At 33.1% G+C, this 15,084-nt stretch overlaps 2 protein-coding genes across 2 annotated transcripts; both read right to left on the bottom strand.

Moving 5' to 3' along the window:
* Nucleotides 1-235: 235 nt before the first annotated feature.
* On the bottom strand, nt 236-8,933 carry LOC139519066 (cytochrome P450 2C20-like). The gene is made up of 4 exons (XM_071310843.1): nt 8,444-8,933; nt 2,610-3,131; nt 1,038-1,478; nt 236-768 (listed from the first exon to the last, which is right to left on the bottom strand). Exons 1-4 carry the CDS (start codon nt 8,784-8,786, stop codon nt 587-589), a joined length of 1,488 nt encoding a protein of 495 aa, XP_071166944.1. The 5' UTR covers nt 8,787-8,933; the 3' UTR covers nt 236-586.
* Nucleotides 8,934-9,867: 934 nt separating this feature from the next.
* Nucleotides 9,868-14,437, bottom strand: LOC139521273 (repetitive organellar protein-like). The gene is made up of 3 exons (XM_071314743.1): nt 13,360-14,437; nt 10,900-13,116; nt 9,868-10,049 (listed from the first exon to the last, which is right to left on the bottom strand). Exons 1-3 carry the CDS (start codon nt 14,435-14,437, stop codon nt 9,868-9,870), a joined length of 3,477 nt encoding a protein of 1,158 aa, XP_071170844.1.
* Nucleotides 14,438-15,084: the final 647 nt, after the last annotated feature.

The following is a 15,084-nucleotide window of genomic DNA, read 5'->3' as shown; positions in this document are numbered from 1 at the left end:
TGTTAGGGGTACAAAAAAGGTCGAACTAGCATTCACAGACAGTTACTAAGTTCCATTCTTTGGGCTTTATTAAAGCGTTATCGAAAATGTGTGTTATGTTTATGAAGCGTTGAACACACACACTTGTACCGATATTTAAAATAATAAGCATGTCACCTACAGTAAATAGATACACATTTGATGGTACAAAATTCGTGGCAAGAATCTGTCAGCCGGCTATGAAAGACTAATGCAGTTCTTTTTACGGTAATATAATGAAACAAAATAGATTAATTATATGATACAAAAACGGATGTAACAAGATATATTTTGACCCCTATAGTATTATAATTTTCGGACGGGGAGTTTCACCCCCTGGTACTCCTATTACCTAAAACCCAAGTCTCTTCTCTTTCGGAGGCCTAGTTACTGCATGCGGAGTAAGTTTACACATATGTTCAGATGAATTCTAATATAATTAAAATAAATTGCATTGATAAATATAAGCATCAGAATTCCAGAGTTTCTGTCTCCTTCTAATCAATGCTTGTCGTCAGTTATGTAGCATATATCTACAGTTCCGAGCTACATTTAATTGTGTGCAATGTCAGCTACGTAGAACAGCTCTACAGTCATATGGTAATGGTGTGCGAGTTATACCTAAGTGTCCTTTAGTAGAGGGTGGATTCTGTCCTTCCGGTGAGAGAAACTCATATCTTTGCACCATTGACGTCAGATACAAAAACAACTCCATTCTGGCTAAAGATTCTCCAAGACAGACCCTCCTACCTGCAATTAGAAACATTTAAAAAATAAATTCTAGTTGAAGATCAGCCAAAGAATTTTCCAAATATTCAAGCTACTTTTCAAGTCAGCAAAGTTCACTAAAGCGAATATACCAGCTTATCGTTCATTGGTGAATAAAATAGAAGTGTTATTTACAATATTTTGTCAGCATTTTGAGGGAAAAAATAACATTCTTTTAATTAGGGAAGTTTGTAAGTAGGATCAGCAAATTGTTAGTCTTTTAATTAAAATAAATTTTGTATTCTTTGTACCTGCTGAGAAAGCTAGAATTTTCTCTTGACTATGTAGATTGCCATCTGCATCAATAAAACGGTCCGGATTAAATTCATCGCTGTTTGGAAATGTTTCCTCACTTGATAAAGCAGAATCAATGCTTAGAAATATGATGGCTCCTTTCGGAAACATATATCCTTTGTATTCGAAATCCTCAGTTACATAGTATGGAATAGCAAATGGAACTATGTTTCCTAATCGTAATGACTCCAGTATAACAGCCTCACAGTATGGTAGGTGTGGTTTGTCCGCCATATTTGGTAAACGAGAATGTCCGACAACGTCTACAATTTCTTGGTGCATCTTGTCTTGAATATGTTTATTGCGAATTAGGTATAGGATTGCCCACATGATTGTTGTGGATGTAGTTTCTGTTCCTGTTGAGAAAAGGTCTCCAACAACTGCAGTCAGCTGCTTATCTGTAGAAAATCAATGACACATTAGTCCATGTCAAGCATGTTCAAAATATTCGGGTAATCATATTTTACATGGATATAGGAAGATGTGGTGTGAGACTAGCATGTGACCTGCCGAATTGGACTATTTACCGGGTTTGTAATAACATGATTAAAACGACGGGTGCCACATGTGAAGCAGGATCTGCTAACCCTTCCGGAGCACCTGAGATCATTCCCAGTTTTTGGTAGACCGGTTTTGTAATGCTTGGTCTTTAGTTTTCTATGTTGTGTCATGTGAACTTTTATTTGTCTGTTCGTCTTTTTTCCTTTTAGCCATTGCATTGTCAGTATATTTTCGATCTAACTTAACCTTTTTATGCACTCGAGTCATTTCCGGTTTATGTGGGAAAGGTGTAGGAAGGTATGTTAATGTGATACTGGTTTGTCTCTCCGCTTTTGTTTTTGTTAGTTCGCGGTGTTTTTTCGTCTTTCTTCGACTACTTTTTTGTTTTTTGTTTTTTGGTCTTTAATCCTCATACTTTCTTTCATTAAGACATGATAGAATACCGTTGAATATATACTTTTTACTATTGAATATTTAATAAATGTAACGTATTTTTCTTACTTAATGGTTTGTATGAATGGGCTGTGTCTATTTTTATTTTTAAAAAATGGTTTTTGTTTGTTCGTTCGTTCATTGTTTGTTTTGGGTTTTATTGATAAACCCATGAATTCTAAGAAAAAATATCCATAAACATTGTTCTTAACGGATTTGTTGGTAAGTAGTTACATGCTTGTTTCATAAAAGTCCGTATTATTATGATCGCTTTAAAACAAATGCGAGGCATTCCAAAATCAAGTTGTACTTATCTATTAAATCAAAAATATTATGACAAGCATCACTATACAATGCATACGAAAACCAAGGAGCATTTTAATACAACTCGTAATTTCATGCTTGAAGCACATGAATGAATTAAAAGAATTAGATCCTTCATATCGTAATTTTATAGGGTGGAAAAGCGTTAATGGTGTGCAAATTTTTAGTATGAAGTTCCATAAGTCCATTATGAAGTCGCGTTTCACTTCTCAATACGATAACCCTCTAAAATTTATTATAAAAAGTTAAACAATATATCAATTCAGCTTTACCTGTAAAAGTGGTGTCCTCTTCGTCTTTTCTTTCTCTCATTTCTTTGATAAAAGCATCAATAAAATCGTTGATGTTGTTATCGTCGAAATGTTCCTTGTGCTCCTTTACTTCGTTAATATAAAACTCTCTAGTTTTAGCAATAAGATCGTCTAGCTTGTGAGCTCCGAAGGGATCACCTGGTATTTTGGTGAAAATCTCGGGTAAGAATGCCAACACACCTGCTACTTCCAAATTTCTGAAATTATGACCCAGAAGGTCAATGTAATATTTGAATTTAGGATCGTCATAATCGAATCTTCGTCCAATCACAATTGACATAACATTATTGGATATACTTATGTTAATTATGTCTCTTAAATCGACAGGCTTTTCCTTGAATCCTTTCAGGGCATCTAAAAATACTTCTACTTCTTCTAAAATCCTGGATTCAAAATTGCGCTTACCAAATCCAAAATTCTTCAATTTGTTCAAAGCAAATGTTCTATGTTCTTTCCATAATCTTCCGCTTGCTGACGGGATACCTAGAAACACAAATTGATCAAATCAATGTAAACAAGGGACCGTTATTGGTACAAAAACATATATACATGTAGTTTTATTATTGTTATGCCCCAACTACGATAGTAAAGGGGCATTATGTGTTCTGGTCTGTACTTCCGTTCGTTCGTCCGTCCGTCCTTTCGTCTGTCCGTTCGTCGGTCTGTTCCGCTTCAGGTAAAAGTGTTTGGTCAAGGTAGTTTTTGATGAAGTCAAAAATTCACATTAGTACATGGATTCCCCACTCCATTGATTAATTTGTAACTTACGACAGAACAAGTTATTTTTTCTCGACGTATCGTCGTTTGACTGTAGTTACTTACGGAAGGGAGACAACTCGAAGCGATAATATGGAAGACTCCATTTTGGCTGAAGGGGTGTTCTAGTTACGTCTTTGCGTTGTGGGCTACATTCATTTTAATTTAAATTAAGCATATGATTTAAAATTATGCAACTATAATAATCCTCAATAGAAGACAATCATAGAAAGGATCTCGTAAGTTACAAATTAATCAATGGAGTGGGGAATCCAGAGCAACCATTCAATCTGATACCCATTCAAGTCAAGAAAACTATACGCATGCGCATAATTACCTAAACAACCCTAGACTTGTGATTTGTAGCAAAAGGTGCTATCAACAGTTTTTTTCCTATGACGTCACATTTTGAAGGACCATGCATAACTGACCATCAGTGGTGGACTGATTTATAAAGATACTTGTATAAAACTAGATATCACTGGAATAAGAATGTTCTCTAGTTTATAATGAAATTAAAAAAAAATGTGTACATTTTATATATTAAAAAAATTCCATCCAATGAACATGGAAAAAAAAAGGTCTAATTTGTACATAAAAAACATGAAACCAGGTCATGTGCACACCCATGAAGACATGATCCATGAACATTTTACATAATCAAAACTATGAAATTTGTAGGTTTTGTACCTGGCCTTTCAAAAAAATCTTGTTTCAGGGTATGGTATCCTGCTCCGAAAAGAGCTACAGTGGCTGCAAATAAGTTTTCAATTTTCACTGCCAAAAAAAACAGGATATTTACAGTGTTGTCTCCCCTCAAAACATGTAAAGTTGATATAATTTTTAAAATTATTTCAATGATTCAACCTGTTTTAATTGAAAACTAATTAACTACTTTTTACAATCAAATACAAAAAACATGATACTTTTTCACCAATTGAGTAAATAAACAGGGGTTTCTGTACTGTTTTGGTAAAGTGCCGAATTGACCATGTCGTCCTTTTTGTATCATTTCACTCCCCAGTCTCCTTTATCCCTCGATATTTGTCAAAACTGAATCACGTTGTTTTTCTATTTGAAGTTTAATCCACCACTAGAGTAAGTTTACCTTTTATATTTGTGCTCATTTTTTATATCGTTGTGCATATTGTTGAACTATACATTTTATGCAAGCTCATTTTTGATTATTGGTGCTCATTTACGCACGACATGAAAAAATATTGCCGCTGTGAATTTACAGTACTGTTTGTATTTTTTTATGTATGCATTTGCCCTTTAAATTCCATTCTGTATTTGTCAATCCCACATATTAGGATTTATTTTTGTGTTTTATCGATGTAGACAAGGGTCACGCTCGAATTTTCTAGAACTACAGTACCGCACAGTTTTAATCGAGAGCAAGTTAGGGCCCTTTATCCAAAGACTCTCTGGAAGATCTTTCGTGCTGATGGACCTAGTAGCTAAATCAGCTGGGTTGTCATTGGTAGACACATGAGACCACTGAGTAGGTTGACATGAAGAACGAATTCGGCTTACCCTGTTACCAACATATATGTAGAAGCATCTTGTTTCGTTTGTCAGATATCCAAGTACTACACGACTGTCTGTATAATAATAAAAATCATCTGGGTCGATATCTAATTGATCTCGAATAATGTCAGATAGCTCTGCTGCTAAGACTGCAGCGCACAGTTCCAGACGTGGAATTGTGTGTCCATGAGACGGGGCAACTTTGGCTTTTCCGAGAAGAAAGCTAGTGTTAACAGTATTTGCGCTATAAAGTTTGATATATGCGACAGCTGCTATTGCATCTTTAGAAGCGTCTGAGAATATGTGAATTTCTCGTTTAACACTATTGACAAATGAAGGTCCATTGTACTTTCTAGATATACGAAAATTTTCAAGTTCGCTCAATGATTGTACCCAAGATTCCCATTGTTGATTTAGAAGTTCTGGAAGTGGATCGTCCCAATCAGAAGTAGATGAAGATGAGAGCATCTGGCGCATGAGTAATTTGCCTCTTATTATCACTGGTGCAGCAAAGCCAACTGGGTCATACAGACTGTTAATTGTTGACAGAACTCCGCGGCGTGTAAATGGCTTGATGTCAGAAGATACTCTAAAGGTGAACTCGTCCAGTTCTGTGTTCCATGAGAGACCTAAGCTCCTCTGCATCGGAAGATCTGCCGATCCAAGGTCAAGGTCCTTGAGATTTTTGGCAAGGTCATCTGAATGAAATGCTTCGAGCACTAACCAGCTGTTAGATGCAACTTTATGCAATCTAAGTCTGCCATTGTCATATAAAGTTTGTTTAGTTCTTTGAACAAGATCAATAACTCCCTCTGGCGTTGCGCACGAGGTAAGACCATCGCTCTACGCTCTGCACTTTTTATTGCATATATAGATACTTACGTGTAACCTTTTTCTGATAAATTGATGTTGTTTTTCGAAGTGTAGTGTACAAGAGTTACTTGTATCGAACTATGGAACCATTTTCTTTGTGAATGTACTACTTTTTGACATTTATTGACTCAATAGTATGCTTATGTTTGTTATTTTGTATTTTCAGTTTTTTACCCTCTCCGGAGGTCTATACCAATAAACAGTTGAACTCTCAACGACTTACCAGTACAGTTTCCCTCCATGGTTATTTTTAGTCGGGGAATAAACCCTAGTTTTTTTTATACGAAACTGTTTATAGCACCCAAAGATGATACCAAATGTTAATTAAACGACCTCCATTTCTTTATGGAAGTACAATATCAAAAATCAGTTTCATAACGTGACATATAAGAGAACTCCACTTCAGTTCTTATATGACAGAAATAGATTTATCGATCGGAATTCAGAGAACTCTGGCATGTTATCTAAACTGGGGTATTCCCTCTGACGTTTTCTAAATTTATAAAAACACTAAATATAAGTACTGCTTAATTCTGATTTTCGGTGTTGTTAAAAACACGCATACAGGTCAAAGGAAATATCGAAACATGAAGACTATGAGAAGAAAATTATAGGACAGTTGTTTAAATTCAATCCTTTTGTTTTTTTATACCATTTAAAGCAAGACAATCCCAAGAATCTGAGATGTTCTTTGATGTTTAGAATAAAACGGTTGACGTGAGGGCATGGCACTGAGTCAATTGTATAAGTCTACAGATTGCCTAAAAGCAATCGTATCCAAAAACTATAAGATTGTCGAAACTGGTACTATTATGTAAAAAAGAGTTCATTAGATTGGCTTAGATCAAGACACACTATTTTATAGTTCATTATGAAGAAAGGGTGGTGAAGGGCAATGAGAAAGCAATTCAGCGACATTAATAAATAACAGACACATGGAGAACAACATAAGTCTGTAATTTTACGCCGTACAATATGTCAAGCTTTTAATCGACCCATTTCTATAATAAATTGTTATGAATTAAAAATAGCAACATTCAAAGATCTGCAAACACCAAGTTCTCTAATTACTAATAAAAAAAAATTTAAAAACCCACACACATAAGAAAAATGTTCACCACGGCAGAGTTTGCTGTCAGACTAGTACAGACACATTTTTTGCTGGGTTGGACTTATTGTTTTGAGTTCATAAGCCTAGAACTATACAACAACGAGGTAAATAATACATTATGCAGTTTAAAAATTCAACAATATATAGGACTGTTGTGCTGAAAGAAAGATAATTTATGTTTTATGTGTATAACTGCAGTCTAAGCTATCAAAACATATTAAAAGAGGGGACTAATAAATTAAATAAATGCCATAACAATATAATACCAACATTATTCTTTCAATCGAATGAGAGCTGTAATATTCAAAAGTTGTATCTGTAGCTAGTTTTTTACGAACATTTCGAATGTCTATATGGTGTTGTCTAAAGTGTATCTTTATGAAGGTTATTCTAGTAAGACGTGCTTACGAACTGACACTAAGAACTTCCCATTTATTGAGAGGCTCAAATATTTTATACCACAGAGTCCAGAACACATAAAATAATCTTAAAGCATTTAGCATACGTAATCAGGCAAATTCATCGGTTTTCTTTTTAATTCACTAAATAAAGTTTATATGGTGTATAAAGGAGTTTTATATCCTTCTGGAGCACAGGTGACCTCGATTTTCTGTCGGGTTTGTGTTGCTCTGATAGTCTAATTTGTGGTGTTTATTGGACTGTTGTTGTCTTTTTGTCGTTTTTCTTTTTAACAGAGGGTTTTTTTTTTGTCTTTTGTGTTAAATTGCCACTTTACAGTCTTCTCATCCAAATTTGTTTAAATGGTTCTTTCTTGAATTAAAGATATAATCAGATTATTTGCTGGCTATCAAATGAAGATTCAAGTCGGTATAAAGTTTAACAATCTAAACGATCCAACAATAATATAAAAACGATGTTACAATGTTTAGTCCGGTGTTTACGGTTGTGAACGTTTCCAAAACTGAATATAAGTTATTTTTACAAATTATATAAAACAGAATGGTTAAGACATACACGTATCTACGGATTAAGCAATTATTGTCAATTTTTAAGATAATCTGCTTAAAACTGTTTTTGACACGTAGATACGAAGTCCATCATCGAATTATAAGAAACATACATTTTAAAACAAAAGATAATTATGTGGAAAAGTTTGAGTTAAAGATGATAATTGTAATACATAATATAAAAAGTCCGAAAGATGATAGGTAAAAAAACTGACATATTTTTCGTTAAGTCATAAATAGCTAAAATTGTATACATGTCGATAAATAAGGCTGCCATGTTTGTTGACCCCCCCCCCCCCCCTCCCTTTGTTAGTTCTTAGTCACAGATTGCAAAGCAGACTATATATTGCATATATTTTATGTCAAGAGCAAAGAGAAAAATACCATAAGTATTGAGTCTTTTGCTTAAGAATATTCACAATATACTGATATCATACGCAATGTACGCAACACACTATACACACCATACCCGTATATGTGTCCGTTTACTATGTCGATAAATTAATCGATACTAGGGGAAATGTTTCCTCAATTCGAATTTCATAAGAACAACTTACCATAACTGTCGTTTAATTTTAATATATAAATTGGTGGTCTGTCTAACATCTTTTCTCCTCTAGAGTTTAGCAATTCACGAATGTTATCGGCACCATTGACAACAATCACCCAATAGGCTCCAAGTGACATGCTAAAAATATCGCCATGTTTTTTCCTGATATCCCGGACTGCTTTAAGAAAATCTCCATCAGAAATGTTATAAAAGTTCCCTATCAGCGGAAGAGGCGTTGGGCCTGGCGGATAATTGATCGGTCTTCTTGATCGTATCCATAGCCATGTAAATAACCCCACAGTTATAAATATAAGAAGCTCTAAATATGTCCATTGAATCATTATGTCCATTGAATCATTATGTCCATGAATTAAATAGCATGGTTATATAAGTTTTAACCTACTTCACAAGTTCTATAAATAAACCTACACTTTAAAAATACACCGTACACTTCAGGATGTACTTAGGTGAAATTAAATAAATTAAGAATTTAAAAGTGATACTATAAGTCGGAAGAGCATTAGTTAAGGATCAAAATAAGCTAAATATTGATAGTTTATGGTGCTCCTTTTTTATCTTTTCGTTGTGCGTCGCAGTATCATTGTATCAGAATTTGTTAAATTTATATAAAATCGTAATTTATATGTTTAATATTCTCATTTATTCTTTATAGTATTTTATTTAGATATTTCATTCAATTAACACCAGTGTATGTATGCTGATAAGTTATTGCTTTTTTTTATTATTATATGTGCTGAGTCACGGCTGGTAATCTACACACGCAGAACATTTGGTTCTGCAATGAAAACCGTGAGAGGATTTTCCGGTTGTGCTTGAGTGGAGTAATTGTCACCGCTTCAAAAGGTATGTACATTTCTAACTCGCAATTTTCTTATTCGACTGATCAAAATATTGAAAATCGGAGAATGCTATGCTGTGGTGATTACTTTAACGAAGAGATACATGTATCATTTACTATTGTACGTGGAGTTGAACTCCTACAAAATCAGTTGCCGCACGAGAATTTGCCTAAAAAAGTGACATTTAGATTTTGAAATGGTTCTATTAACAGACCTACAAGTTCAAATTTACTTTTTATTCAGTCAATGGGTATGCATGTCGTTTTTGGCGGCGTGGACGCTGTCCGGTGTTGATAGACATCTTAATAAATCTGAATGAATGATCTTTATTCTCATAAACCAAATACATAGTTACAGAGAAGATATTACAATAATATATATTACATATATAAGATATAGCATGTGTGAAATACAAATTAATATGATAAATATTTACACAAATGATAAATAAACACATAGTTGTATTAACCAGGAGGATAGACTTTCACAGAAATAGATTTAATAAATCTACAAAGTTTCTCAAGCTCAACAATATTTTGGGTTGAATATACTTGTTTGAATTTGATAACATTTATATTTTTATTACAATATTGTGGTAAGTATTTGCATCTTTCATCTTTGAAATAATTACATGACATGATATAATGGTATTCATCACCAATGTCAGCTGAGGCGCAAAGGTGACACAATCTTTCATATCTTGGGATGTTGCGCCACCTTCCCGTCTCAATGGGCAAACGGTTATTCCCACATCTAAATTTACATAAGGTTATTAATAAATTAAATGGTAGTACTGATAAATAGTGTTCAAATTTAAAAACATTTTTGTACAATCTATAACACAGCCCCTTGGGCGAATTGTTCATTTCTGTTGACCATTCTTGAATGAACTGATCTCTTAATCTTTGCTGAACACTCAATACAACCCAACGTTTCTCAAAAAGGTTGTGACTTTGCCATATATTTGACATTCCACAGTCATCAAAAATTTTCTTTATATATAATATCCATTTACTATCATAACCATAGTTATTGAGATTTACATATAACAGCTTATATAATAAACATGATAGTTTGCTCTCTTTCCCTTCTTGTAAACGACACCAGAAATTAATCATACGTGACTTGACGGTAACTGAAATCGGGTATCTTCCCAATTCCCCATAGACCATAAAATTGGGGGTTGAATTTTTTAACCTCAATATATGTTTGCAAAAACGCAAATGAACTCTCTCAAGAATATCTAAATTTTCAAATCCCCATATCTCACACCCATAAGTTAGTATAGGAACAATAGCCTTATCAAACATATCGAGTTGGCACTCGATCGACAAGTTATTTAATCTGGATTTTTTTATTACAGCATACATTGCTTTAATCGCCTGGTCACGTAGATATTTTCTGGTGGAAAGAAATGACCCACTTCTAGAAAAAATAATACCAAGATATTTATAGCTACTGACTATCTCAATTTCATTTCCATCTATATTAAATAACAAATTTCTAGGTATTCTACCTTTTGAAAATATCATAACTTTCGTTTTATTTATATTTATTTTCAATTTCCATTGTTTACAATATTCTGAAAATTTGTCCAACATACATTGTAAATCATGGCTAGATTCAGCAAGTAGTATTGTATCATCAGCATACAATAACAGAAAAAATTTAAAATATACAAAAAGTTCATTTTCAATATCTTTTGTTACAGACTGAATTCCTTCAATATTAGAATTTTCTAAAAATTCTTGTAAATCGTTTAGATACAAGGAGAAAAGTAAAGGAGAAAGGTTTTCCCCTTGTCTAACTCCTGTTTCACAAGCAAAGACATCAGAAACTTCTGAATTATGAACAATTCTAGATTTGACATCATCATACATATTTTTAATAATTCTTAGAAATTTTCCGTTCACATGGTTTAATATCAGTTTGAAAAATAATGAGTTTCGATGAATAAAATCAAAAGCTTTTTCGAAGTCGACAAATACACAAAATAATTTCTTCTTTTTCACCCGTAATAATTCAAATAAAGCATATAATGAAAAAACATGATCCGTTGTGGAATAACCTTGCCGGAAACCTGCTTGGTTTTCATTTAAGATGTTATAATTTTCAACAAAATCCCCAAGTCTGTCGTTAAGAATTGACGTGAAAACTTTCCCTAGACATGACAAAAGTGTAATCGGCCTATAATTTTTTGCGTCTAATTTACTCCCCTTGTTTTTGAAAATAGGTATAACATTTCCAATAAGCCAAGCCTCAGGCAGGATTCCCGTATCAAATACAATATTAAATAAATGTACATAAATATCAACCATACAATCAAGAGAAGAAGCAATATATTCATTTATAACTTGGTCTTCACCCGGTGATTTATTATTTTTAGCTTTTTTTACAGCTTTCAAAATTTCATCCCGGGTTATTGGACAATTCAAATTGTCATTTACTGTATCAGAATTTACATCGTTTTCTATCAAAAACTCATTTTCGAACTTATTTTTGTTTAAGTCCTTGAAAAAATCAAATAGGTTTTGCAGTGAAATATTGCTTTTCTCTCTTTTTCTACCTCTATTGAACAATTTCCAAAATTCTTTTGGATTTTTTGTTTTTAATTCCTTCATCTTTTTACTCATTTCAGTATTATGATTCTTAATATTAACATCCATAACTTTTTTATAATATAATTCACTTTGTCTAAGTCGTTCTTTAAAAATGTTCGACCCATAATGTTTGTATAACCTCTTAGATTTTCTAAATTCTCGTTGCGCTTTTTTACAATCTTTATTGTACCAGTCTTTACTAAACTGGTTCTTTGAGCACTTAAACATAGTTTTATTAAATGTCGTAGTTCCGAATGTTGCCTTGGCAGATTCGGTTAAAGTATCACAAATATCAGTAACAATGTTATTCATATCATATTTAGTAACATTATTTACATCATTTACATATGCAGACAATCTATTACATATATCATCAACTTTATTTCTATCTATATTGTTCTTATACTCATTACATTTTTCATTTTCCCATTTATTAACTCTTTCGTCACCACAACAAAATATTTCTGTTAACAATTTGTCATTTATTTCATTATTTGTATACAATTGAAGAGACAAAGGAGAGTGTACATCTGAAAATAGTTTACAAAAATTTAACACTTCAAGTTTACAAATGTTGTATAGAAAATGAGTAGAACTCAACGCATAGTCAATTACGCTAGAATTTCTACTAGTTGGACTACCTGTTTTGTTTTCTTCCAGTCTACCGTTAAGAATAAACATTCTGTTATTTTTACAGAAATCAATAAATTTTCTTCCATACCCATTTACTACAGTATCTATACTATTTCTAAGCCTTGGTATACCAAGTTCATCTAAAACATCAACATCACTTAATTCATTATAATCTGTGAAATTATTTTCAAAAGAACTATCTTTATCAATGTTATAAAAATCAGACAAATTTCCCGTGCGACTATTAAAATCACCAAGCATAGTAATATAGTTTGTTTTACTACAAAAATTTTGTAATTCAAATTCAATTTCAGTAAATGCATCTTCTGATGTATATGAAGTATTTATCGGTGGGATATATATAATTCCAAAAATAGCATCTTTTGGTAAATCTAAAACTTTTTTGTCTATACTAAACCAAAGTACAAATTGGCAATCTGACTGAATATATTTAATATACTTGTCTAAATATTTCTTAAAACCCAAAGCAATACCACCAGATTTGTGATTTGCTAGCTTCTTTCTGTTTTTATAATGAAAAATAAAATTATCACAATCTATTTCGTCTACATCATCTAGTTTCGTTTCTGTTAAACATACAATGTCATGTTTATCTAATAATGACTTAAATTCCGGATACAAAAGTTTCGTTTTAATACCACATACATTTAATGAAAGGATTTCAATAGTTTTATTGTGAACATCAATATCTTTATTTACAGGTAATGAACAAGAGTGAAGGTCGCTAGTTTGTTTACATTGGTCATTTCTAACGGTACTGTTTAATCCTCCACGGTATACCTAGTGCGGGCCTTTTCGGGGTCCTCTACGGGGTTGTGAATTTTTCGGCTGGTTGAATTCTTTTGGTCGAGCACCTTGGTCTTTTTGTGGATGGCTTGAACGCGTCTGTCTTTCGTCTGTATCCATAACACGGTGTGTGTTGTTTATCGGTAAAAACTCATTCCCGTCAATGAATAGCCGGTCTCTCTTAAAGAAGGCCTTTTTCTTTTGTCGGCGTGCCTCTTGAAAGTGGGGCCACAGAGCCTTCCTGCGCTCGTTTATTTCCTTTGGGAACTGTTCGTTTATGCCGTATTTCGTATCTTTAAGTTCACGAGCGGCTTTTCGTACTAGTTCTCTCTGTTTGTAATTCACAAATCTACACACTATAGGTTTAGTAATAAACTTAATTGACCCGTCAGAATGTTTTTCGGTGTACTCCTTTCCAAAACGATGAGCCCTATGAAACTCTGGTAAGGTTGACATTTTCAATTCAGTTGTCATAAAATTTTGAATGATTTTTTCAGTGTCATCTGACAGTTCATTTTTGTCGTGCATTGGGATACCTGTAAAAACCAAATTTTCCCGCATCGCCCTAGTTTGTTGATCTAGTTGTTTTTCGTTGAGGTCGTCGAAATCTTTTTGTAGTTTAGCAATAGTTTCGATTGCTTCTTCGTTTTCAGAGCGTATCTCAGTCAGGTTTTTTTTTACTTCTCGGACATCCTTTTTGTTATTTTCAAATTCTGTATTAATAAAGTTCAAACCTTTTTCAACCTCGTCGACTCGTTTATTGATACTCTCGACACTTTTGACCATACTGTTTACCGTTTTATCAAATTTATTTAGTTTTTCGGTTAGCTTGTCAATATTTGATATTTTCTCACATATCATGTCTACTTTTTGGGTTAGCATATCAAGTTTCCCTCCGTTATCTAAAAACGTTGGATTCATAGTCGAGTGCATCATTGGCTGCATGTAAGTATTGTGAGGGGTACCAGGAAAAAAGCCTAAGGTTGATGATGTTGGAGAGGCTTGTAAGAAGTTTGGATTCTGTATGTTAGGGAATTGCTGATATTGTCTATTTTGTTCAACCATTGGAGATTCGTAAACAGGAGTACTTGGTATCGACATCTAAAAACCTCATATTATCAAGTTGTCATGCGTGAGGGAATCGGTTCTGATTGAGGACATCGTGAATGCGTGAGGGGACTTGAAATCATATCTCTATATTCAAGCTATCAGTCGTTGAAAGTTGCCTCAATATGGTTAGATTGTTTATGAAAAAACAAATTTGTGTGCATAAATAAAAATTATGAGATAGAATTTTGAAATAACAATAAATGACCATGTTTTCTTTTTATGAATAAAAGTCTAACCAATAAATTTCAAATATGTGTCCAAATTCGTGGATTTGGGCAAATAATCGATATAGTTTACTACCACAATTTGATATTAATTAATATTGTAATGTTCATTGTTATTGATAAATGTTATATCAGTATTGCAAATCTAATCCTGAATTCAGTCTATCCTATTTTTGGGATATTGTTTAAGAAATTCACATATTACGCCACTTTTGGCGTTTATGGTTTTGGCTAACTCGGCTGTGAATTTTTATGTGCTGGTTTAGGTAATTTTAGGTATCCGTTTTTATTGTGTAGTTAGTCACCACTTCGATTTTATCATGTATATCTATTATATTGTCATTATATAAAACATCACTGGTTGCAAAATTATGAATTATTCGAAATAACAAGGATGTTCTTATTCCAGACAGA

This window comes from Mytilus edulis, chromosome 4 (genome assembly GCF_963676685.1).
Source record: "Mytilus edulis chromosome 4, xbMytEdul2.2, whole genome shotgun sequence".
NCBI classification, from domain to species: domain Eukaryota; kingdom Metazoa; phylum Mollusca; class Bivalvia; order Mytilida; family Mytilidae; genus Mytilus; species Mytilus edulis.
Note: the sequence above shows the minus strand (reverse complement) of the source record. Positions and strands in the feature narration are given on the sequence as shown.

Bases quoted from the DNA above. Each gene is read 5' to 3' on its own strand.
- LOC139519066 (XM_071310843.1), bottom strand. From the start codon at position 8,786: ATGGACATAATGATTCAATGGACATATTTAGAGCTTCTTATATTTATA. The intron at 1,479-2,609 runs GTAAAGCTGAAT...GATTTTCTACAG, and splicing joins AGAGGACACCACTTTTACAG to ATAAGCAGCTGACTGCAGTT. The intron at 769-1,037 runs GTACAAAGAATA...TTCTAATTGCAG, and splicing joins AATTCTAGCTTTCTCAGCAG to GTAGGAGGGTCTGTCTTGGA.
- LOC139521273 (XM_071314743.1), bottom strand. From the start codon at position 14,437: ATGTCGATACCAAGTACTCCTGTTTACGAATCTCCAATGGTTGAACAA. The intron at 13,117-13,359 runs GTAGAGGACCCC...TATGTTTAACAG, and splicing joins GCCGAAAAATTCACAACCCC to AAACGAAACTAGATGATGTA. The intron at 10,050-10,899 runs GTATGTTGGACA...ATGTAAATTTAG, and splicing joins ATCTAGCCATGATTTACAAT to ATGTGGGAATAACCGTTTGC.